The 24,348-nt window shown below is 39.5% G+C and overlaps 1 protein-coding gene across 2 annotated transcripts in view; it reads left to right on the top strand.

Moving 5' to 3' along the window:
• The window catches only part of galnt18b (UDP-N-acetyl-alpha-D-galactosamine:polypeptide N-acetylgalactosaminyltransferase 18b), a 148,200-nt gene that overhangs the window by 91,023 nt on the left and 32,829 nt on the right, over nt 1-24,348 (top strand). For both annotated transcript variants that reach the window (XM_066700416.1, XM_066700415.1), the window contains exons 4-9: nt 4,478-4,661; nt 8,199-8,396; nt 9,106-9,220; nt 15,461-15,646; nt 20,234-20,371; nt 23,163-23,258. In XM_066700416.1, coding sequence (XP_066556513.1) covers nt 4,478-4,661; nt 8,199-8,396; nt 9,106-9,220; nt 15,461-15,646; nt 20,234-20,371; nt 23,163-23,258 — 917 coding nt within the window. The remainder of the gene's footprint in view (nt 1-4,477; nt 4,662-8,198; nt 8,397-9,105; nt 9,221-15,460; nt 15,647-20,233; nt 20,372-23,162; nt 23,259-24,348) is intronic.

Below are 24,348 nucleotides of genomic sequence, written 5' to 3'. Positions count from 1 at the left end.
TTGCAGTGTAGAAGATGCCTTGGGTGGCCCTTATGTGACTTCATAGCTGGTGACACGTACTGCTCCACGTTAGTCACAGCCTTTAAATTAATATGTACCTTCCTAAAGAAAGAAAAATAAATATAGATGTAAAGAATGAATGAATGGAGTAATAAAGAAATAAAAAGCTGCATCTGGATTGGTAAAAGACTCTTGCTGTTTCAGAAGTTTGACAAATTAGGTTCCAGTCTATTTCTCTCAGGATGCAATATACCCCATGGTACATTTCCCAGGAGGATTGTTTGTCTTCCTCTTCTTTTCTAGTCTCATTTGAACCCCCTGCAGCTTCTATCTGCGGGGATACAAAGACCTGCTGCCTCTTGTCCTTTAGCTAGTCCCCTTTATTCCCCTGGAGACTGCCCAACCAACTATAGCACTGCTCTCATTCGGCACACACCTTACCACCGCCAGCTGGGGCCCGAGAAACTGGCAGTTTGAGCCCGTTAAAAGCACTGAGTGTGATTTAAATCCTCAAGTTGGGATGGGTTTACAGTGAGGCTTAACACCCTGACCTTAGTAGCAGAACTTTACACTGATTAAGCCAATTTTGTCTCTCATAGTCCCCCATAGGTAATGTCCACAGAATGTTAATGGGACGTTTTGTTTGCATAAAATTAAGCCAGTGATAGGAAACAAAATATTAAACTCATGAATGAGTTGTTGACAACATGCCTGCATTGCATGCAAATTAGGACATCCAATATGATAAATTGGCAGTCTGTGTTTGATTTGTTTTTCTGAACACCTACAAAGTCACTGAGAAAAATGGACTGAAGCTTGATGCTCACGCTAATTGTATTACAAGGTCTGGGTAGAGTCAGAATCTTCTAAAGCATGGAGAGGCTTTCATTTACTCTGAGGCAAATAGGCATTCATTGCATCTCAAGCCTTTCACCTTTTCTGCACAGGCTGAAATGTACAGATTCTCAAACAGCCTCTGGTGTGTGTTACTACTGTATTACATTTTGTGTGCAGGACTGCTTGTGTGTAACGTGTTATTTCTTTAGAGTATACAGTACTGTGCAAAAGTTTTAGGCAGGTGTGAAAAAATGCTGTAAAGTAAGAATGCTTTCAAAAATAGACATGTTAATAAATTATATTAATCAATTAACTAAATGCAAAGTGAGTGAACAGAAGAAAAATCTACATCAAATCCATTTTTGGTGTGACCACCCTTTGGCTTCAAAACAACATCAATTCTTCTAGATACACTTGCACACAGTCAGGGATTTTGTAGGCATATAGTCAGGTGTCTGATTAAACAATTACACCAAACAGGTGCTAATGATCATCAATTCAATATGTAGGTTGAAATACAATAATTAACTGAAACAGAAACAGCTGTGTAGGAGGAATAAAACTGGGTGAGGAACAGCCAAGCTAACAAGGTGAGGTTGCTGAAGACAGTTTACTGTAAAAAGTCATACACCATGTCAAGACTGAGCACAGCAACAAGACACAAGGTAGTTCTACTGCATCAGCAAGGTCTCTCCCAGGCAGAAATGTCAAGGCAGACAGGGGTTTCCAGATGTGCTGTCCAAGCTCTTTTGAAGAAACACAAAGAAATGGGCAACGTTGAGGGCCGTAGACACAGTGGTCGGCCAAGGAGACTTACTCCAGCAGATGCAAGACACATCATGCTTACTTCCCTTCGCAATCGGATGATGTCCAGCAGTGCCATCAGCTCAGAATTGGCAGAAAACAGTGGGACCCTGGTACACCCATCTACTGTCCGGAGAAGTCTGGTCAGAAGTTGCCTTCATGGAAGACTTGCGGCCAAAAAGCCATACCTCCGACGTGGCAACAAGGCCAAGCGACTCAACTATGCACGAACACACTGGGGTGCAGAAAAATGGCAGCAGGTGCTCTGGACTGGAGAGCGGTACACAAATGAGTGTCTGCAGGCAACAGTGAATCATGGTGGAGGTTCCTTGCAAGTTTGGGGCTGCATTTCTGCAAATGCATTTGGGGATTTGGTCAGAATTAATGGTCTCCTCAATGCTGAGAAGTACAGGCAGATACTTATTAAATTTATTATGCAGCATGGCAATGACCCCAAACATACAACAAAAGCCATTAAGAACTATCTTCAGCGTGAAGAAGAACAAGGAGTCCTGGAAGTGATGGTATGGCCCCCACAGAGCCCTGATTTCAACATCATCGAGTCTGTCTGGGATTACATGAAGAGAGAGAAGCAACTGAGGCTTCCTAAATCCACAGAAGAATGGTGGTCAGTTCTCCAAGATGTTTGGGACAGCCTACCTGCCGAGTTCCTTCAAAAACTGTGCAAGTGTACCTTGAAGAATGTATGCTGTTTTGAAGGCAAAGGGTGGTCACACCAAATATTGATTTGATGTAGATTTTTCGTCTGTTCACTCACTTTGCATTTTGTTAATTGATTAATATAATCTATTAACATGTCTATTTTTGAAAGCATTCTTACTTTACAGCATTTTTTCACAGTACTGTATAAATAATTAATGGCCACTAATGTAATTCTCACTTAATTCCTGTAAATCATACCATCTGGCTAGTGCTATTAGAAACTTAATGCTTACTTGTAGAATGTGAACAAACAGACACAGATCAGGCTTAAGGGAGTGATAAGTCATCTGTTTTGTTTCTAACAGATGTCAAATGATGTAACATCAACAAGAACAGACTGAAAGTTATATATATATATATATACATATAAATATATATATATATATATATATATATATATATATATATATACATATAACATACACATTCTGTAGAGAGTACAAACCAAACCAATACCTTCCGATGTTATAATTTCACATCGAGACAGGATTTATGAGCACCCCCCTCAATTGTGAGTGACCTGTTTTAATCTGACACAGCCAGTGTGGCCTGATGTGCATTAAGCATCTCTTTTTATCTGGTTAGATCTGTCTAAACCTTCTGAATGCTTTCCGATAGCATCTCATCTGCAACCATTTAAAGAATTGCAGAAGTACAAATGCCAAAAGGTCACAAATCCATCTGAGGAAATGAGAACCAATCCATCTGTGAACCTTCAATTTGTCAAAGAGAAAGTGAAGGGCCTTTTATGTGCAAGATAAAGACAGTGAGTGACTGAAGAGACTTGTGTGTGGCATCATACAGTACATTTCCCCTCTCGCTGCGTACCCTTGAGCAGTGTGAGTTTCTGCCGCTTTGATGAGGATGAGGAAGCCATGAAGAGCGGCACAGAGAAGCTTTAGAAGTGGCGTCCTTTTGAAAGTGGCACAGAAAAGGCACGTTAGGGTTTTATTCAATCTGTGACCTGAGTGAATTAATTCTTATTAAGACACAACAGTTTAATAAAGACTTTGGCCAAAGCGGTAAACCATTTTTTACACATAACATAAAACATCATGATGTTCAACAATCATAAATGTTGAGTGGAAAACGAAAACCGATCACTGTGTTGAATTATCCTCGGGTAGCTGCCATACCTTTCCAGCCGGAAGCTGGATGAGGCCCATTCATCCCCTGGAAGTTCAGATTTGTCACTAATGGTCTATCATGATGATATGAGTGCCTAGTCTTCAATTAGGCATCAGTTAAAGAGAAAACGTAACAATCGGGAGGTGGATGATTGACAGTGCTGGGGATGAGACTGTGGAAAGGGCTGTGTTGTCTGCGTTGGGATAATTCAGCCCTGCCATAGTAGACAGTCACTCTGTCGTGCAGGGCTAAATGCTTTTATTTATATCTCCTCATTTGCAGGCAGGCCTCATGGAACCACAGCAATCCCCAACTAGACTCACTCAGGAGAAGGCTGTTCGGCCTGCTGATTAGAGAGTGAGGCTAAGAGCAAAGTGGATTTTTCAAATCCCACTGTGAATGACGCGCTCGCGGCATGAAATAGGTTACAGACAGTCAGGGATGGGTGTGTATGTCTGGAGACAGTGGGAGATGGTGTGTTATGGGTAGTTTATTTGCTCTGATGACTTTTGGGCAAAGATGCACAAGTTGTAAGAGAGACATTCCTCCTTTTCAAAGGCACACTTTTGCAGTCCGGGGGAAAAACAATCAGTTATTTTTCCTCTTGTGCGAGCTCTGTTTCCCCTAATTGAACTAGTTGAATCTAAAGCTGCCAAGTGGCTTCCAGCAGCATCCAACTGGAATACCCAGAAGCCCACCCTGAGGGAGAGACTGTTGTGTCGGGGGGTGAATCAGCCCTCTCCTTGTGGAGTGGTCCTGGCACCTCCATAGCCAGCTTTCAAACCACCCACCTTCACATGGCATGACTCCCCTCACATTAAAAGGCACACAAGCCAGCAAACACCTATTTAATCACTTTGATAGTAGGGGATTCAAACACTTATTTAACCTAACCCTAATTCTTACAATTAAATAAAACACACAGAATAGCCTGTGCTGCCACTGCTAAACTCTCACTGGCTTTTTCTGCTGCTTGTGCTTCCAGAGGAGCTGAAGGAAAAACTGCAGGACTACGTCAAGGAGATGAATGGTCAGCGGCCTGGCTTTATAAAGGTCATCCGCCACGGCCAGCAGGAGGGTCTGATCCGCTCCCGAGTCAGCGGCTGGAGAGCTGCCACCGCCCCTGTGGTCGCCCTCTTCGACGCCCATGTGGAGTTCAACGTCGGATGGTGACTAGGATTTTCTCAATGTGTATAAACTGATCACTTCCAACACTTATATATTCACTGCAGCAGTGAATGAATAATTAAGGATAAACCCCTCCATTGACTGGGAACCCTCACCCTCACCTTAGCGCAGACCAAAATGTAATATTTTTTGTTAAAATGGTTAATCTATAAATACGTGGATAACCGAAATACCCTAAATATCAACCTAATTGTTATCAACCTGTAACTGTTAGCCCATCTCTAGATTAATCTGTATGCCTAATTTAAGTTTAGCTTGGTCAGATTTCACATTTTCATGTATTCTGTGAAACGTGTCTGAAACCTTCAGAAATCGGGTCACTGAAGCTTGAAAACGTTGGGATACACCGCACTGCAGATCACCGGGCCCCTATCCCCCCCACCCCCAAAGGATGTGGCCCAATTTAGTTTGGTTAGTTTCAGCAGAATAGATACGAGTCTTCAATGGCCTCCACAGTTGGTTAAGAAAAAATAAATTAAAAATCCTTAGATCATTTTCCCTACTGGCATTTGCTCATGTTCTTTTAAAACCAATCTAGATGAATAACTAGAGAATGTCTTTCTACATCACTGATCAAAGCAGAGGGATGAATATAAAATAATTTAGCATATTGAAAACCAGCCAAAAGTGTACATATGTTTTTATGTATTTCCTGGCATATCTAAGTAAGGTTTTGTGGCACAGCACATGGCATATAGTTTTATATCTATGCAACTGAAATGAGTAATGCTTTGTGCAACAACAACAACAACAACAACAACAACAACAACAACAACAACAACAACAACAATAATCTGTAAAGATAAAGTTATACCAGGTCAGAAATGGTTTGAAAATGCAAAACACTGTTGGTTTCACATTGAATTGTTAGAAAACGTTCACTGTAGTTATGTAGGTCATCCTCAGGTGTATAGTGTGTACTTACAGAATATATTAGAGCTTCCTTTCATCTTGGGGAGGAAGACTAATTCCTTTACAGTGAGTATACATGCCTCTTAATCTTACACTCAAAAGTCTGACCCAAATCTTTCAGAGACTTTGAAAACCGTCCAAAAAAAACAAAATCCAGGGAAACATGGTATTAAAGCAAGATAGGAAAATAATGCTAGAAAGTCAGCTTTTAGGAATCATTTTAGCAGCAGAATTCCCGGCTTATAATAATAAAATCACTTCAAAACCGCATCTCACCGTTCCCCCACAGTTCTTTTGAAGTGCAGTGCGCTAGAGAGAACTTCAAAACAGTGACCTTCACATTTTCAAACACAGTGCTGTATTCATAAGCTGTGCATATTCACTTCACAGTCTGCTACATAATTAGATGTAATTTAATGTGTGTGTAACTGTGCATTCACAAATAACTTCATTTAATTGTTTAGTTTTCAAATTAATGTTCCTTTTCAACCATTTCCTGTTGATGGAGGAAATATTCACCATTACCTCAGCCATGGTTTTGTGTTACACTGCTAAGAAATAAATACACTGTCTTTAATGACATCAGCTGTGCTTGGCCCTGGAGCACTGGCTTTTAATTCTGATCATTGCATCCCTAGTTACATAGAAAATAATGATGGTTAAATTGGTTTCTATTTTATAAGATTACTCAAATAGGATTTGTAGGACAGACACTGGCTGGCTTCTCCTAACCACAACCAGCATGGCAAAGTGACTCACTCTATTGGGTGAGTCCTGTCAGTGGAGGTCAGTTGGGCATGACTGAAGTGATCACAAAGTCTCTTCCTTTTGGGAGAGGTTATCTCAAAAGTGTTTGACAGAAGGGAAAACAATCCTGCTTTTACGTGCCTTCCATGAGTTCAGGGCTCTGGTGACCATGAATGCTAATGTGTATACCTTCCATCTCTTTATGTTGATTCAATCTGAATTGTTCTGCTCTTCTGACGAGTTATAGATTTTAGGTGAAATGCTCAGAGGTGTATAACCTGCTCTTTCGACAGTGAACTTGTCCTGATGTGCCCTTGTGTATTCGATGACTAAGCCATTTGTGTCAGTGTCTCATAGCTGCTAATCAGACGTCTGATGAATCCTAATGTAATATAATAAATAAAAGAGTAATGTCACTGTGTTAGGATACATAACCGGAATATTTCTTCACGTGATTGAAGCGGTGGGGTTTAAGAACAAGTTCTGTGCATCCCCAGTTGTAATTTCTAATGTAAACACCTTTAATAATCATTTTGCAGGTTAAACAGCAGGACTTGTTCTATAGTTTTAACACTCATACGATTCTGCAGCACGTGACATGTAGGAAGCTTGAACAGCACAGCAGGTGACATTTTGGTAAACAGAGCAAATGATAATCAGCCTTGTTTAAGCAAAATATCTGGGCTTATTTGTCATTACATTATTTATGATATAATGAAGACAATTAAACTGTGTCAATTACAGCTTAAAAGGCCAGCAGAGTAATCAGAAAATTAAAATACACAGCAATACATTCTATGTGAACGTATCCTAGAGAGAGCTCAGGCATCAAAATGTAATTCAGCCAACGATGGAGCACAAATTAACTAACTCATTGTTTTTTTATGTGTCTTTTTTATTGTTTCCATTATTTGCAATTTTTCAACTGTAAAACCTATTCAATGTACCAAAAAATTATACATTGACTACATTAATTTCTATGGTGAGAGTTATTCCCTTGCTGAATTCACTTACATACATCTTTGTTGGGGACACTTCCAAAATCGTTTTTTGCATTCTGGCCATATTTTTTCCGCATTACACTAAGATTACAATCATTGAGTCAGGAAGTCACTAATTTTAATATTAATCATGTCCCTATATATTTAACATTTCAATTACAAAGTAAATTGCCCGTAGAGATTTTGCGTAAATGCCAGTGATCAATAGGTTTAGTAGCCACCAGGACAGCGGTGATTTATTCACCACTTAATGAAATTCACATCTATTATCTCTGATAGTTAAAAAAGAAAAGAAAAAATGTGAAAAAGTGTATTGCATAGAAAACAGAAGAATGTTCTCTTTCAGGTTCTATGGAAATTGCATCGATTTGCCAAGACATACAGGATGACAGCTATATAGAAACGTAAATTGACTGCATAGAATTGTATACATCCTTTCAATGCGCAATAGAGAAAGCATCTGCTGACATAATACCACTTTTATGAACAATCTTCAGAATAGGATTGTCTAGGTAGGTGTTGAAAACCAAATATAGCAAATATACAAAAACAGTGCAGTGTTTACATTCATATGGTGTAGGCAGTAAATAAATGGTGCAGAGGTTTTTAAACATTAACACTTTTGATGCCACTTCGATGAATTAACTTTGACTGAAATATTACATTTTATACGGCACAAACTCTGATGTCCCAACCATCTTGTTTTTGATTTTGTTTTCCCAATTAGCATGTTTTAAAACACATGCCATGCAGACATCTGTCCCTGTTTAGCAGACACAAATGTTTTATGTATACATACATAGTCTCAAATGGATCTCTTGCAGCTTTCAATCTTTGGTTTTCTCTTTCTCTTTTAAGGGCTGAACCCATTCTCCTGAGGATTAAAGAAGACAGAACTCGAATTATCTCCCCGTCTTTCGACAACATAAAATACGACACCTTTGAGATCGAGGAGTATCCACTGTCGGCCCAGGGCTTTGACTGGGAGCTGTGGTGCCGTTACCTCAACCCCCCCAAGTCCTGGTGGAATCTGAGGAACAATACCGCTCCAATAAGGTACCAGTACTGCTGCTTTTGTGTTACTGTTTAGTTGATTTTTAAGATTACAAACAAATTTATCCTTGGAAATCCCAGTTATGTTAAGGCATCATCAGTTTCAACTTCAGCCAACAGAAAGTGCATTACCAAATCGAAACAACAGAGTATTTAATCAGTCCCTACACTATTTTTGAAAGTGTACCTTATAAATTAATGATGCTTATAGTAAATAATTGATCTGGTTTTACTGTCCTGTGGCACCCAAGATCCCCATGGAAGGGCATTGTTTTTAATGTACAGTAATCGATAAGTCTATGAAAATGCTAGTAAACAGGAAATTAATTGTGCTGCTGGAATTGTTTACCCTATATATTTGTTTATTGCTGCATTGTAAATATATTTATATTTGGCATCAATCATACCTCAAGTGGACACAAATTGTTCAGAAAAGGTTGCTCTTGCGCCTGCTTTAGGACTGCCAGCTTTGGATGGGCGAAGGACAGGAAGCTTCACCATATGATAGGAAAGCTTTAAGGACTGACCTGCTACTAATGTGAAACTGCATTTTCAAATTAATTTTGTGCTTTCAGATTATTTATTTTAAAAGAAGCATAACAATTGAATTAAGCTTCAAGATGTGTTGGAACAGGCCCTTAAATAAATCATGTTATTTAACAGTTAGTATTGAAAAGCTAATTGAACTATGTGAAACGTGTTTGTCTTCCAGGAGCCCTGCTCTGATTGGGTGCTTTATAGTGGACAGACAGTATTTTGAAGAGATCGGGTTACTCGACGAAGGCATGGAGATCTATGGTGGTGAGAATGTGGAGCTGGGTGTCAGGGTGAGTGATGCCTCCACTTTAACTGCTGTGAGACACAAAATGCCAGTTACTGGTGCCACTCCTCATGAGTGAACAGTACCAAAACAGGAAACGTAGATATAAGCTTCTCACCTGTGTTTCCAGGTTCATCTATGGCTATACCCTTTAAAAGACCGTTATTAGACAAAGCAGCTTTCCACCCCTTTATCTGAACACATGGCAGGATCTCAAGCTTCTTCAGGTTCTCATTCACTTCTGCCAAGCTTTCTGCTATCCATCATTAAAATGTAAATTATAACCTTAATTGCATCACGAGGCTGCCCTCACTAAACAGAAAAAAGTATATATGTATATATATAGAAGAATGTTTTTTTCTTCTTTTTTAAGAGGAACGTGTGAATGGTTCAGCCTTTCAGAATTGAATAAAGAAAATTGGTATTTAAGTGCTTATGTCTACCTAATGAAACCAGCTGTCAGTTAATGAAAGAAAGGATATTTCTGTACCACTAAGAGCTCTCAAAGAAGCCTCTTTTTAGTAGGACAATTGTGTCTTTGGAGGCTCAAAGGCCTCAGCTACAGCATCTTTCCTGCCTTAAAAAGATACTCAAGCAATCGCTGGACTCCCCCCACCTCCAATAACATTTATTGTTCTTTTGATTTCTGTCTGCTTGCTATTATTCATCACTCAGATGTACTGGAATGTATTATCAAAACCATCGAGCAGATGGGCCAAGGGGGGAAATGGAGTAACATGGGATTCCCTGGGGGGTGCTAATAATAACTCTATGGCATGGATAATATTTAATACACCTGCTCCACTGAGCTCCGTATAGACCGTATCAGATGCCATCCAATAATATGTTTTTTTTTCCACCTGCATTCTGTGGATCCAGGAGACCTAGGGCCGGATTAAATCAAAACTGTGACCCACCTGCTAATAGCAAACTACAAACCTGTACATCATAGCGGTGACATTTCTGATTAGAAGAAAGTGTCATATGAAAATGAAGCGCAACTGAGTACAGTTCTGTAGTTTCCTATTAGCAGGTGGGTCAAAGTCTTGATTTAATCTGGCCCCTAGTGTAACTCCAGAGAGCCAGTAATTAGTAATGCCAAATGCAAATGCCACAATTTGAATTCCAGCAAACAATTACATTACAGATCATCATCAATCATTAAACTGCAGAGAAGGAAACATGGATCTTCTTCTCATAGCATTTAGCATCCTCTGTTTGAAGATTCATAATTAAGATTACAGATGAGCCGAGCTCTTTGTACTTTCAGCCTTGAATGCAAGTCTAATGTGACATCTCTCTGAATGTTTTATTATTTTTCCCTTTCAATGTCAGATTGTCTCATTTCATAGCGACACACAGTTCATCTTCTTTTAATAAGGGACCGCAAACTAAAACCACAAGCTGTTATATCCTGTTTGGCAATAAAAGGTTCTATTTTTATCAGAATGACACAATTATGACGAATAGTCAAGAGAGGGTAAATTCTCCAGTGTCCCATGCTGTTTTTATAGGCTGGGATAGCCTTAATGAAGCATCTAACTCAAGGTAAATACAATGAAATAAATCCTGACAACCTCACCAGAGGAAAGACTCAGACCTCCTTGCCATCGATGCATGTTAATTGCAACTTTAAATAATGACGTGCAAGTGTCCACTACAAGTAGTAAAAAAATGGAATAGTGCAGAGTACCAATTTATATACACATACACAAGTGAGACTGAGGTCAGGGAAAGGTTTAAGGCAGGGTTTTTGGAAGGAATTGTAATGCTCAGTTTGAACAATGAATTGAGTCTCACTTGGGAGAGAGTGTAAATTAAAACAAAACCTTCAGCATTACTGTGCAAGCTAAAAGATTTCCTTCAAGAATACTTCTTTATTTATTCTGTATTCTTCATGAATCTTGTGCAAACTGTGCTCTTGAAGAGGTTCTTGGTGTGTTTCTACTGTTCAGACGTTTGAAACTACTTTTCTGGCCAAGACGGTACCGCAATGCAGCCTCGTACTATTACTAAATCCAACCTGCCAAGTCTTTCTTTTGATAATGCACTTTCCACCATCTTTCATGAGAGCAGTCTTAAATCCTTGCTTTGCTTGAACTATAGCTGCTAACCTCATCAGTACTGACCTTGAACATTGCTTGCTTTATGTTGTCTGTGTACATCTCTAGCAGGGGCCATTTTCTATTATAAGACACCAAAGTCGGTTCAGTGGGCTTCCACTGAGTTTCCAAACTGATGTAATGATTTCTAAGGCAGCCATTTACTGAGATTAAATGTATTGTGTTGTACTGAATCGTAAGGCGAAAGATCTGATTTTGCTCCAAAATGTGGATGGGTCATTACTTTGTTTTGTTTTTTTTTGTGTTCTGCAATTGACAAACAATTAGGTTGTGAAACAAGATTTGACATCTGCTGTGTGACTAAATGTCAAGGAGTCTTGGTATTTATTTGTGGTAATACACACATATACAGTACAGTTTTGAATGGATAAGCAGTTTCCATCAAACATCAACTGAAGCATTTTCAGCTGGAAAAGTGGGCCATTAATCACAGGCCTATTGTGTTTCTAAATTAGAAGTTAGCACAGTGGGTCACTAGGGGAGGAATTACCTTGAATTATAAGGCCAATTATTATATCACCAACTCAAGTGTCTAGCAGATCCGGCATTATTCAGTAACAACTGTCTGGAGAGCTGAACATTTTGAACCAATAATTTGATTTTGAAGTTACATTTTTATATCACACGAAAACTCAGAGGGAGTCTGGAAATTGCACTTTTGATTTCAGCTGCACAAGACCCGTCACCAAGGGGGGGATTTAAAAATAGCCACCAATAAGACACAAATAAATAAAATGTGCTACACTAGCACAGCATAGTCAAAGAATTCAGAGAAAAGGCAAATGAGGAAATTTAAAAATATATTCTTGGATTATTATTTTGTTAAAAGGAGAAGTCACAGTTAATGTTTCAGTGTTTTCTCTGTGAATTTAGAATTAAACATCACAGTCTTTTAGATCAGAAAAATTTGTTGTGGAAACAATATGATCCTATTAACTGGATATACAGAAAAATAATATGTTGTGGTTTATAATACCATTAATACCCTCCTCAGCAGAGGGGCCTTTGTCTTTTGCATGAGACACTTATAACTGTAGCTAGTCAGTTATCAGCCGTTAATTCCTGCTGTGTTGGAACTTAATGCTTGACAAAATAATTGGAGCTCAGTTTGCATAAGACTGTTAAGAGGTAAAAACAATGGAAACCAAATAAAGAAAGAGGGAAACACAAAAAAGAAAAAGACCCCTTTGATGTAACCATTTATTAAGACTTGAGTGACGGATTTCCACCATACTCTACATGATTTTAAACATGCGTCAGGAATTCAGCTGTAATTCTGCTGTGTTGTGACATGCTGTTTCACCCACCCTGCCCTGCTCTCCCAGCCCACATGCCTGCAGCACACTGCGACTCGCACACTGCGGACGTGTGACAGAGGTACGTTGAAAGGAATTCCTGGCATTGCGAACCCTTGGGTGTGTTCTGGGCATACTACCCCTGCCAGCTGTGACACAGGCTATACTGTTAACACATCGGGGCTGATGTTCAGCACGGGCTTAGTAGAGAACCCCTGCTGTCGGACAAGTGTGACAGAAACTCTGTGCTGTAAGCAGTTTCCTGCAGGGAGGCATTTGTAACAGGAGCAGACAGCTGTAGCGGATGAAAGACCACTGTCACTCCTGTATGAAGCCAGAAACCACGCTTTGTTTACTTGTTTGTGTGTCTGTTTGTTTAACATGAACTGGAACAATAGCAGTACCAGGATATCTAATGTGAGAATAGATTTAATTCACAGTAACTCAAAGCATATGTTAACATCACCTGGCTAAGAATAAAGCGCCTAGCACACATTGCTTGGTTACGTGTGTGTGTATAAATATATATGCATGTGTGTGTGTGTGTTCAGTTACATATAGTGTTATTCATTACTATGTTTCTTATGCAGTTATAAAAGTAAGTATGGCACTACATAGAGCGTTGAGGAAAGAAGCACATTCTATGCACATTAAGAAAGGTTAGACCAATGACACTGAGATTTTTTCTGTGATGTACGGCCCAGTGTAACCTTACTGCATCGTGATAAGGCACCTGACACTTTTATCGTCCGCTTCTTGAAAAACGGGTCCTCGTCCAAGGAATGGATGACATCTCTGGTAAAGTTGGTTCTGTTGCTTTTGGCTCCTGACAAGTTTTTTTCATCATCCCTAGTTGTAAGTAAATCAGGTAACCTTGTCAGCCAAAGAGCTTAGCTCTCAGTGTAAGACGCATTATCTCAGCTGTAAGCCATCTTCAAAAACAATAGCTGAGCCATGAATTGTGCCTTAAAAGTGCAGCACTATATTATCTTTGAAAATAACACGGCACAAGGCAGTGTGTGGTTTCAGGGGTTGGGGAGTGGAATACGTGCATTAATAAACTCAACTAAACTAAGTTAAGTGATGGGATAATATTCTACTTTTCAACAGGCGTGCTTTGCTGCTAAATAATGGAAACAAAACTGAAATATGTAACATCCAGCTTAGGATCGATATTTAAAGTCAGTTGTAAAATGATGTGGAAGCAGAAGCATTTTGTCAATATATGTTGAGTTCGGATTTATTAATGAGAAAAAAAATCAAATCAGCATTTAATTTGAACAGTGCTACACACCTAACATTTAAGAGAGCTTGAAGAAAATCAATAATTAAGCAAATTACATTAGCAAAGAAGGGGGCGGGGAAGCTTCACGGCCAAAGCAAGTAACATCCACTGCGGCTGAGAAATACCACCCAGAAGGATATCAGTCCCAGCAGGGGGTAGTACATCAAGCGTAATTCATCTGAAGAGATGGTCACTGCCTCGTTGGCCTGTAGATTGCAATTTAATTTTGAAAAAGGTACAATACATTTCATTTATTCCACCTCAGAGCTTTGTAATTATGTACCTGCTTTAATAAAGGATCCATCTTTCTGTACTGTGGCTCCTCGTCGGTTGTGGTACACTGACAGAAGCGAATGTCTTTGCCTACCTTTGCAGCACGCATTTTTCTGTGCTGGGACTTATTCTTTGAGTAAGCAGGGTCTGAGGCTCCAAAGTTACTCATCCACTAAAAGCCTGAGTCCATTCTGTCTATATATCTATATATAGATATATAGATATATTTTCTGTTAGTTTTACAGTGATTGCTAAGAATACTTTCACAAACTCTACTTGAGTGCTACTTGAGTCTAATATAATTGAGAGCCGAATAGACTGAGCAACACAAAATCTTTTCAAGTTATTTTCTGACATTTTGCAAGTCGGGTGTGGGTTGTGATCAAGCTCGTTAACAAAGTAATACTTTCCCACTGTATAACCTTGGTAACGGTTTCTCATCTTTCTATTCTCCTGACGTAATCACATTTTAGGTAATTTTAAACTTCCTTTTATCCTGGTTCAAATGGCAGTGTTTAGAACTGTATGAAAGCTTTTTTTGTTCTATTGGGTTAAAAAGGGAAAAAGAAAACATGAAAAACATTTTGAAATTTTTTCTGGGCTACTGAAAATCCCAGCATGATCATTTGTTGGTGCTACATGCTGATTAATTACGAGCTTGCTATCAGGACTGGGGAAAAGGCGTATGAAGTAAGAAACAGGATCTTAGGATCACCAGGAGTTAATTACACATTAGCATTGACATGTCAGGCAATGAAATCTAGGTAATTATCTTCTGAGGTGAATCTGCTCTGTGTGAGACTGGACAGATATTAAAACAGATATAATTTTGTATATCAAATCTTCTGCAAAATCGTTTACTTTCCAAGCATATGAACTTAAAAGAACAAACAAACCAAAAACAAAAAACAGCCACTCACTTAAAGAGTCACATCTGAAAGGAATTCCTAGAAGAATTAGCTGTTATCAGGACAAACGAACTATCTGCCGGACACACAACAGACGTCAAAATGCAAAAAATTAACAAGATCCAAAACATGTTAATATGTGATTTTAGCCATGTGTAGACCAGCTTATTTAAATACAGCTACATTTTATCAAGAAAAAATGTACTCATGAATAGCACATTTCTGAAGAATATAATCAAATTAATCGAAACATCTTCTCTTAGTGGACTTTTTAATGTGAATCCATGTCTCTAACCTGGTTGTATCAGACTGCTGTATGAGCTATGTACTGACCATGCTCATTGTCTGTGCTTGTCGCGGCAGGTGTGGCAGTGTGGGGGCAGCGTGGAGGTCCTCCCATGCTCCAGAATCGCGCACATCGAGAGGGCCCACAAGCCCTACACCGAGGACCTGACCGCCCACGTCAGGAGAAACGCCCTGCGAGTGGCCGAGGTCTGGATGGACGAGTTCAAGAGTCACGTCTACATGGCATGGAACATCCCCCAGGAGGTTTGTGGTGTTAATTATAAACACCTTTTTTTTGTCTTAAACAAAGGAAATGCAAACTCCTAATGTTACAAATTTAAACGATAAAAACATTCCAACCTTTTACGATTTATGTGTCATATTCCAACTTGTGTTCTAATTAGGAAAAAGGAAAACAGCAGGTCTTTACTCAGAGTGTCTATAAATGTTTTAAGAGTACAGCCATCTTCAGCTCTGGCCAACTGATAACTACCACGTGAAATGTGAGAAAAACAGATGTCTAGTCTGCCTCTGTTAACTCTCCATGCCAACTCAGCTGTGTATATACGATATCTTATTTATAAAGGAAGCATAACCAGTCTAAGATATGTGGAATCAAAAAACTTCTCACAGCATCGCTTTTCATTCTTTTCATTAGCGTGCATCTTACTGAATTATACATGTATGCTTAAATTATTTATTTATGGCAGGGTGCCAGCTGCACAACTTAAAAAATAAACACTCAAAATGCAGATTCCCTTTCAAAAAAATGAAAAGCTGTTTGCATTATCCTTTCATTGATTTTGAAGGCCAGAAATGAAATTCTAGAATACAGAATAACTGACACAGGTCCTGCTTTTTCAATGATGAATAGATTATAGTTATACTATGTTTCATATGTATCCTATCACTGAGAAAAATAGTTACATTTGCGTAAAGGAGTGGTTAAGTAAACTTTTTCTTCATTAAACGCCAGTTACTGTATCATAAGAACATAAGAAAGTTTACAATCGAGAGGAGGCCATTCGCTCCATCATGATCGTTTGGTGTCCATTAATATCTAAGTGATCCAAGGATCCTTTCCAGTCTGATTTTAAATGTTCCCACATGTTCAGCTTCAACCACATCGCTGGGGAGTTTGTTCCAGATTGTGACGCCTCTCTGTATGAAGAAGTGTCTCCTGTTTTCCATTTTGAATGCCTTGAAGCCCAATTTCCATTTGTGTCCCCGGGTGTGTGTGTCCCTGCTGATCTGGAAAAGCTCCTCTGGTTTGATGTGTTCGATGCCCTTCATGATTTAATCAAGTCCCCACGTAGTCTCCTCTGTTCCAGGGTGAAAAGGTTCAGGTCCCTCAGTCTCTCAGTAGGACATTCCCTTCAGATCTGGAATAAGTCTGGTTGCTCTCCTCTGAACTGCCTCTAGAGCAGCGATATCTTTCTTGAAGTGTGGAGCCCAGAACTGTCCACAGTATCCAGATGAGCTCTAACTAGTGCATTGTACAGTCTGAACATCACTGCCCTTGTTCTCAATTCTACACTTTTGACAATATACCCTAATCGATACAATATACCCTATCAATAGCTTAATCGCTTTGACTAATCTCACCGCAGCTGATAAGATGTCCCTAAGCTCCCCATTTCAATTACAGTCGTCCTTAAAATTAGTGACAAGTTAATTTTTGGCTGATAAATTGCTCATTATTCCTGATCAGCTTGCATGTGTGCTTTAAATAGCTTTTCTGTTTTCTTCTAATTTGTGTAACGATTGAATCTAAATTACTGTGCTTCACTGGCATTGATGAAAGAGCAAACACAGATGCTGTAAATATATACATGCAATCTTTCCCAGTGTAGGGCTGTTTGTCATAATGAATTGATATGAAAGTGCTTTATTTGCATATGCTTGATGACAATATTGAGTGCTTCCAAAATTGCATAATAAGCACCTCTATAGTGTTATGAATATGCTGTAGTTTTTGGTAACATTATGTTTGACACTACCTGAAGCTATCGATTGCACTGCACCAGACATCAGACCTCACATACACAGCTGAACATGGCAAAACATTAAATATTAAACAGTTTTGAACAAGTTTGTTTTGTGTTTTTCCACTCTGAAGAACCTGACCAACCCAAATCATTTGTTTTGTGCATTACCATTTGACCATGATTAATATATAAAAATCTTATTTAAGAAATTGATAGTAAAATAATAGTTATTCTTTGATGTTGGCTTCTATGTGGGTGATTCAGTAGTTGCAGTCCAAAATAAGCATGCTGTTAATGAAATAAAGACTTTTAAAAACCAGAGTGTCCTGTAGGGTCCCAGAGAGAAATTAAGACCAGCTGGGTGAAGGATGATAGCCATACAGTAAACATCTGGGTAACAGCAAGCAAATTCATATTGTTTTTTCAATCCCAGAAGAGCTCTGAAGTGTTTTTTTTTGCCAGTAAAGAAGCCAGTGGCAAAACAAGGAACTGAATTCTAATCAGACTCTAGATTTCTGAATGGTTGCTCTCCCTGACACACAAGCTGTGCAGCTGGAAACCTGCCACAGGCCTCAGGCAGGAACCTGACTGCCATCTCGGCCAGCTAACTTGAGCTAAGTGAAGTTCACATCTCTTGCCTTGCCTTGTTAACTTAAAGCATTTTCTCCTACTGGCTACAGGAGTGGAATCAATGCAACAAATCAAGCTCAGGCTTTAGAGTAAGGGTTGTCTTAAAACTCACATGATGTAAACAGGAAATGGAAACATTACTAACTTGAATCTAAAACATGGTAGGTTATGAAGAGGGGGCAAAAGACTTTGATGGCTTGTGCTTGCCATTTTTAATGCTCTGTTGGAAGATGTTCGAATCAAATCCATATTTGGTGTGACTACCCTTTGCCTTCAAAACAGCATCAGTTCATCTAGATACACTTGCACACAGTCAGGGATTTTGTAGGCATATAGTCAGGTGTCTGATTAAACAATTACACCAAACAGGTGCTAATGATCATCAATACAATATGTAGGTTGAAACACAATCTTTAACTGAAACAGAAATAGCTGGGTAGGGGGAATAAAACTGGGTGAGGAACAACCAAACTCAGCTAACAAGGTGAGGTTGCTGAAGACAGTTTACTGTCAAAAGTCATACACCATGTCAAGACTGAGCACAGCAACAAGACACAAGGTAGTTCTACTGCATCAGCAAGGTCTCTCCCAGGCAGAAATGTCAAGGCAGACAGGGGTTTCCAGATGTGCTGCCCAAGCTCTTTTGAAGAAGCACAATGAAACAGGCAATGTTGAGGGCCGTAGACGCAGTGGTCGGCCAAGGAGACTTACTGCAGCAGATGCAAGACACATCATGCTTAATTCCCTTCGCAATCGGAAGATGTCCAGCAGTGCCATCAGCTCAGAATTGGCAGAAAACAGTGGGACCCTGGTACACCCATCTACGGTCCGGAGAAGTCTGGTCAGAAGTGGCCTTCATGGAAGACTTGCGGCCAAAAAGCCACCTCCGACGTGGCAACAAGGCCAAGCGACTCAACTATGCATGAAAACACAGGAACTGAGGTGCAGAAAAATGGCAGCAGGTGCTCTGGACAGATGAGTCACAATTTGAAATATTTGGCTGTAGCAGAAGGCAGTTAGTGCGCCGAAGGGCTGGAGAGCGGTATACGAATGAGTGTCTGCAGGCAACAGTGAATCATGGTGGAGGTTCCTTGCAAGTTTGGGGCTGCATTTCTGCAAATGGAGTTGGGGATTTGGTCCGAATTAATGGTCTCCTCAATGCTGAGAAGTACAGGCAGATACTTATTAAATTTATTATGCAGCATGGCAATGACCCCAAACATACAACGAAAGCCATTAAGAACTATCTTCAGCGTGAAGAAGAACAAGGAGTCCTGGAAGTGATGGTATGGCCCCCACAGAGCCCTGATTTCAACATCGAGACTGTCTGGGATTACATGAAGAGAGAGAAGCAACTGAGGCTTCCTAAATCCACAGAAGAATGGTGGTCATTTCTCCAAGATGTTTGGGACAGCCTACCTGCTGAGTTCCTTCAAAAACTGTGCAAGTTTACCTAGAAGAATTGATGCTGTTTTGAAGGCAAAGGGTGGTCACACCAAATATTGATTTGATGTCGATTTTTCTTCTGTTCACTCACTTTGCATTTTGTTAATTGATAAATATAATCTATTAACATGTCTATTTTTGAATTCATTCTTACTTTACAGCATTTTTTCACACCTGCCTAAAACATTTGCACAGTACTGTATATACTTTATAGTGTCTGAGTCCTCCGTTCCCACTTCCCCCAGAGAAGATTGTAGTTTGATCCACAACTGATGATGTTCAGCCTCTATAATGATAGTTGAAACAGCAGGGGTTGGGAGTCAGTTATACCAGCAGCAAAGCAAAGGAGAGTTTCCCAGGTGGATACATAGGTAATGGTCCTGTCCTTGCTCTAGGCAGCACAATCTGCAGAGTAACTGATACCATAACAGCCGCAGCCATTTATGGCGCTGGGTTGCATGCCGCTTTCACAATAATCTGTAACTGCTGGCACTGCGAGTGTCTGCTTAACAGTTCGAGGATCTGTTAGCTGTGTTATTGGCACTGCTCACTCCAGACAGGTACAACATGACACGTGTTTTTGCCTGTGTGTGTCCTGGCTTCAGCAAAGTGTTTGTCTTAACAGCAAATAGCTATGTCATGCCATATAGCATCAGAAACCATCTTAGAGGTAATTAGCCCCTTTATAAGCAGGCTGTAATCAGTATATACCTACTTATGTACTGCATGAGAACTGCCCATACCTGATTTGTTTGTAGCTCAAGTGTTCCTTACTGTATCTGCCTAGGACCCTGGGATTGACATCGGTGATATTTCAGAGAGGAAAGCCCTGCGGAAGAAGCTGCAGTGCAAGACGTTCCGTTGGTACCTTGTCAACATTTACTCTGAGATGCGAATGTACACAGACACCATTGCCTATGGGGTGGTAAGGCTCCTTTTTGAATCTATACCTTTCATCAGTGCTGCAGAAGTATCATCCATGGTTGTGTGGTCATCAAGACTGAAAGTTTGCTGGAGGCCTGCAGGCTGCAAAAGTCTGCTGAAGATTCAGACTTTGATTTGAGTGCTGTAGAAAGTGCTCTTTTTGCACCACTGACTTTGATGCTAAAAATAAATGTATGTATTAATTAAAAGACAAAAAGCTTGTTATCTTTTTGCTCAATTTACCTTCTTTAATGAATCTGAGTAATTAAAGGAGAAACATGCGAATCATTTTAATTGTTGTGGAATGAACACGCACTATTGCACAGACCACAGAGCGCAGAGGGTGGCTCTCGAATCCGGCAGCCGATAGATCTATATTGACACCCACTTTAATGTATACAACCCTCGATATTAAAAAGGTTTTTGACAATGTATTTTAATTGCAACAAATAACAAGCGAAAAGATGCTCACATTCATGTTGATCATCCAACCTGAAATGCTGCCCAATTTGCTTTATTTACATATTTAATACATACAACCTATTTACTAGCAACCCCCCCCCCCTAAAAAACAAAACAGCTTCACTAAGATCCAAAATGTAAAAATGTACTTTGTGGTTTCTGCAAACAAAAAACTATTTGATAGATAGATGGGTTTCCTTTGGAGGCAGGCCTCACAAACATTATCTTGACTATGCAAGCACAATTCCTTATGCACCGTGCAAGTATTAATTGGTTAAAGCTTGCCTGTGGAAGCAGAAAATACACACTCTCTCTGAGCCCAAATGCTGAGAAAAGACTTAAAACCTGCCATTGTTTACACACAGATTTGCAGAAGTGTTCATGGTTTTAATCTTATTCCACAGGCGCATGCAAGCCTGCAGACAAAAAAAAAAAAAAAGGATATTTACTATGCACATATTTTGTCCCATAAACGTGGAACATCTGAATTAGACTCACTTGGCATGACATTAGTTTTTTACTGTTTTGCCATCATTCTAAAAATCCCAGTAAACGACTTTGTTGCTGCCTTCTAGTCCTCAAAGCAAACAGATGAAGTGTAATATCGAAAGCTTTGTTCCCAACTTGCGCTTTCAAACTATTCATCCTCGACTACACAGCAATCTGAGTCCAACTGAATTAGCAGGCAGGCAAACTTCATTCGAGTAGTGCAGGAATTGGCCGATTGATCCGTCTGATGGATATCCATTGATGTGTATGCTGTATTGCATTTTCATTCATTAAAGAGTTAAAGATAAGACACTTCTTTTAAATACTTTATATTCATAATACAATTCTTTATCATAAAGCAACGGTTCAGGCATATTCAAAGGCATTAAAAAAAATAAGTGTGATAAGGTGTATTGTGAAGTATTTCACTATAATAAGGTGTACAAAATGTATGAATTGGCAGAATTTAAACACGTTACAATTCAGTAGTGCACTATAAGACTAATCAAGGATGGGGCAAATATCACTGGAGAAGGACACCTTGTTATAATTTTGTATTCTCATCCAAATCCATCAGCCATATGAAAGGTGCTGTATGTCACTGGCCCTCTCTAATTAAATGCAGGTCTTATTCAATGAATGGATTCCTGCATTGAAGCCTGCTTCTGCTGTTGAATGGGAGCTTGTAAAAATGCAGAAGTGTCAGCTTCACTCTTTATTAAATGTCATGTCCCCTCATATTCTAGCGCTCAACAGCACATGTGAGCGCATAAGAATTGCAATTAAAATCTGAAGACTTATTGTGGTAGAAGAGGTCAGGAAGTCTGAAAGACGTATAATTAATAGCTATATGGTTTCCATAATGATAAATGATGAATTCCACGGGAATTACACTGACCCGCAGCTTTGCCTCGCCTGATCTGCTGCCCATACCTTCAGCACTCTTAGATATTATATTACTTGAAATAACTCTGCGGTTATTTAGACGAGAACGTTTATCAAAACATCTGCCATCAGAATTAATATGGTTTTAAATATTGTTCAGGCGTCAAAAATGCCCTTGCTGTTTGATAAACTAAGCACAGAGGAATTGATTTTTTAAAGTCTATTTTATTGGAGGTCAGTGCCCGTGCCCTTCCAGTCACATGAATGGGTCGGCGGAGGTTAAGCTCTGCGGTGTGGCGGTTCTGTTCAGCCACGCACATTCATTATATGTCACGCTGTGTAATGTAGAGATGCGAGAGAACAGGGTGGGAGGGTTAAATTACTGGAAATTAATTTTAAGGTTGCAATGTAATTCGTTTATGTGATTAACACATTACACCTCGCCATGGGTCTTTCAGTGTGGATAGAGCTGGAAGTGCAGGTCTGTCCATGGTTAATGAATCATATATGAAACACATTACAAACATATAATGTTCCTTGCTGGGCAGACCAAAAAAATACAAATTTCTACACTAAAAGCAGCTGAATATATATTTATATACATTTGTTTACATGGGATGTGCTCTGCTTAGCATATGTTTGGATGTTTTGCTGTGGCATGTACTGCCACAGCCCTAATCAAAAGCAAACAGCATTTCAATTAATTCATGATCCCATTCTTGTTCCTCATCCCCAAGAAATGACAAGCAGCAGGAGTCCTGCCGAGGCCATTATCTACACCATCCAAATCCAGATTCGTTCATCTGCCGAGCTCAGGAAGCTCTGGAATTATCCAACGTTTAACTGATCTTTTAATCACCCTTTTCCTCCTCAAAGACATTTAATTTGGCAGAATCATTTCAATCACTTTGTGCTCACTGATTCATTCCCCCTCCTCTTTTTTATTCCTGTTCCAGCTGAAGAATTCCCTCAAAACTGACTTATGTCTTGATCAAGGGCCAGACACGGATAATGTTCCCATTCTCTACATCTGTCACGGGATGACACCTCAGGTCAGTGCATGTTCAAGACTTCTCCCGGACCCTTCTCTCATCTTTAACACGTGGCCAGGGCTGTGCTGTGTCTTTACTCTCCCTTTCACTTGTTCCCAACTCCTTAGGAAGCTTTTTAATTACGATGTTATGAAACAGGTGTTTTGGTCACTGTAATGGACTGCAGCTGATTAGAAGAGTCTTTTGTTCCTGCCACTGGGGAACCTGCTTATGAATTACTGCAGGATTCAACACATGGTGGTTTATTAGCAATGAATATTACGAATATTTTTTACTCATATGCTATCCTTTCCAAAATCCTCGGATACCAGTGGATTTAATAACAAAACTACAGTTCACAAAGTATTATGGACAGATTTAATATCTTGTGGGTCCTGCACACACTGCAGTTACAGCCTGAGGTTTTACTGAAAAATGTATATAGTTTTTTTTAAGTCTAAAGTGAAATTGCTTCCTGTCTGTTCCTGTTGCATCCTTTGCTCATGTATATATCTTATTTTGCATAAGGCTCAATGGTACTGAAACCAATATTTTTTGGTCATATAAAGAAAGCTATACATATTAACAATTCCAAGTTATGGTACTTGTCAAAACTCATCAATTCTGTCAATTGAAAAAAAAAAAAGATAATGTTGCATAACCACAGGGGATGGAAAGAAAAAGATGTTTGTCTGCTGCTGTGTAATATAGTTTTCCTTCAAATAATTTTTAGAAAACTGGATTAATATATATATATCAGGCAATATCCTTACAATCCTCTGATCAGAGACAAAAATCACAGCACCAAAGCACAGAATTGGTTTTGAAGTTGACTCCTGGCTCAGGGCAGGCTAATGGAAATGACGTCTCCAATAAGCAAATCATAACATGATGCAAAGCAAAGGTCATTCAGCGAAAATCAAAACAGATACGGCGCAATGAAAGCAGATTTCTTCGGGAGTCACCAGCAGCCTTTTTCTCCAATCCTTTGAGGAATTTCCAGCCATTAACTTGAGAGAAAGTGAAAAGTGTCCCACAGTAACCCAGAGAATGACAGGCTGGATTCACAGTGAAATACTGACTTCACTTTGACCTTTTTTTATTATTATAT

The sequence above is a fragment of the Amia ocellicauda genome, chromosome 4 (genome assembly GCF_036373705.1).
Source record: "Amia ocellicauda isolate fAmiCal2 chromosome 4, fAmiCal2.hap1, whole genome shotgun sequence".
Classification (NCBI taxonomy): domain Eukaryota; kingdom Metazoa; phylum Chordata; class Actinopteri; order Amiiformes; family Amiidae; genus Amia; species Amia ocellicauda.
This window is presented reverse-complemented; position numbering and strand designations above follow the sequence as displayed.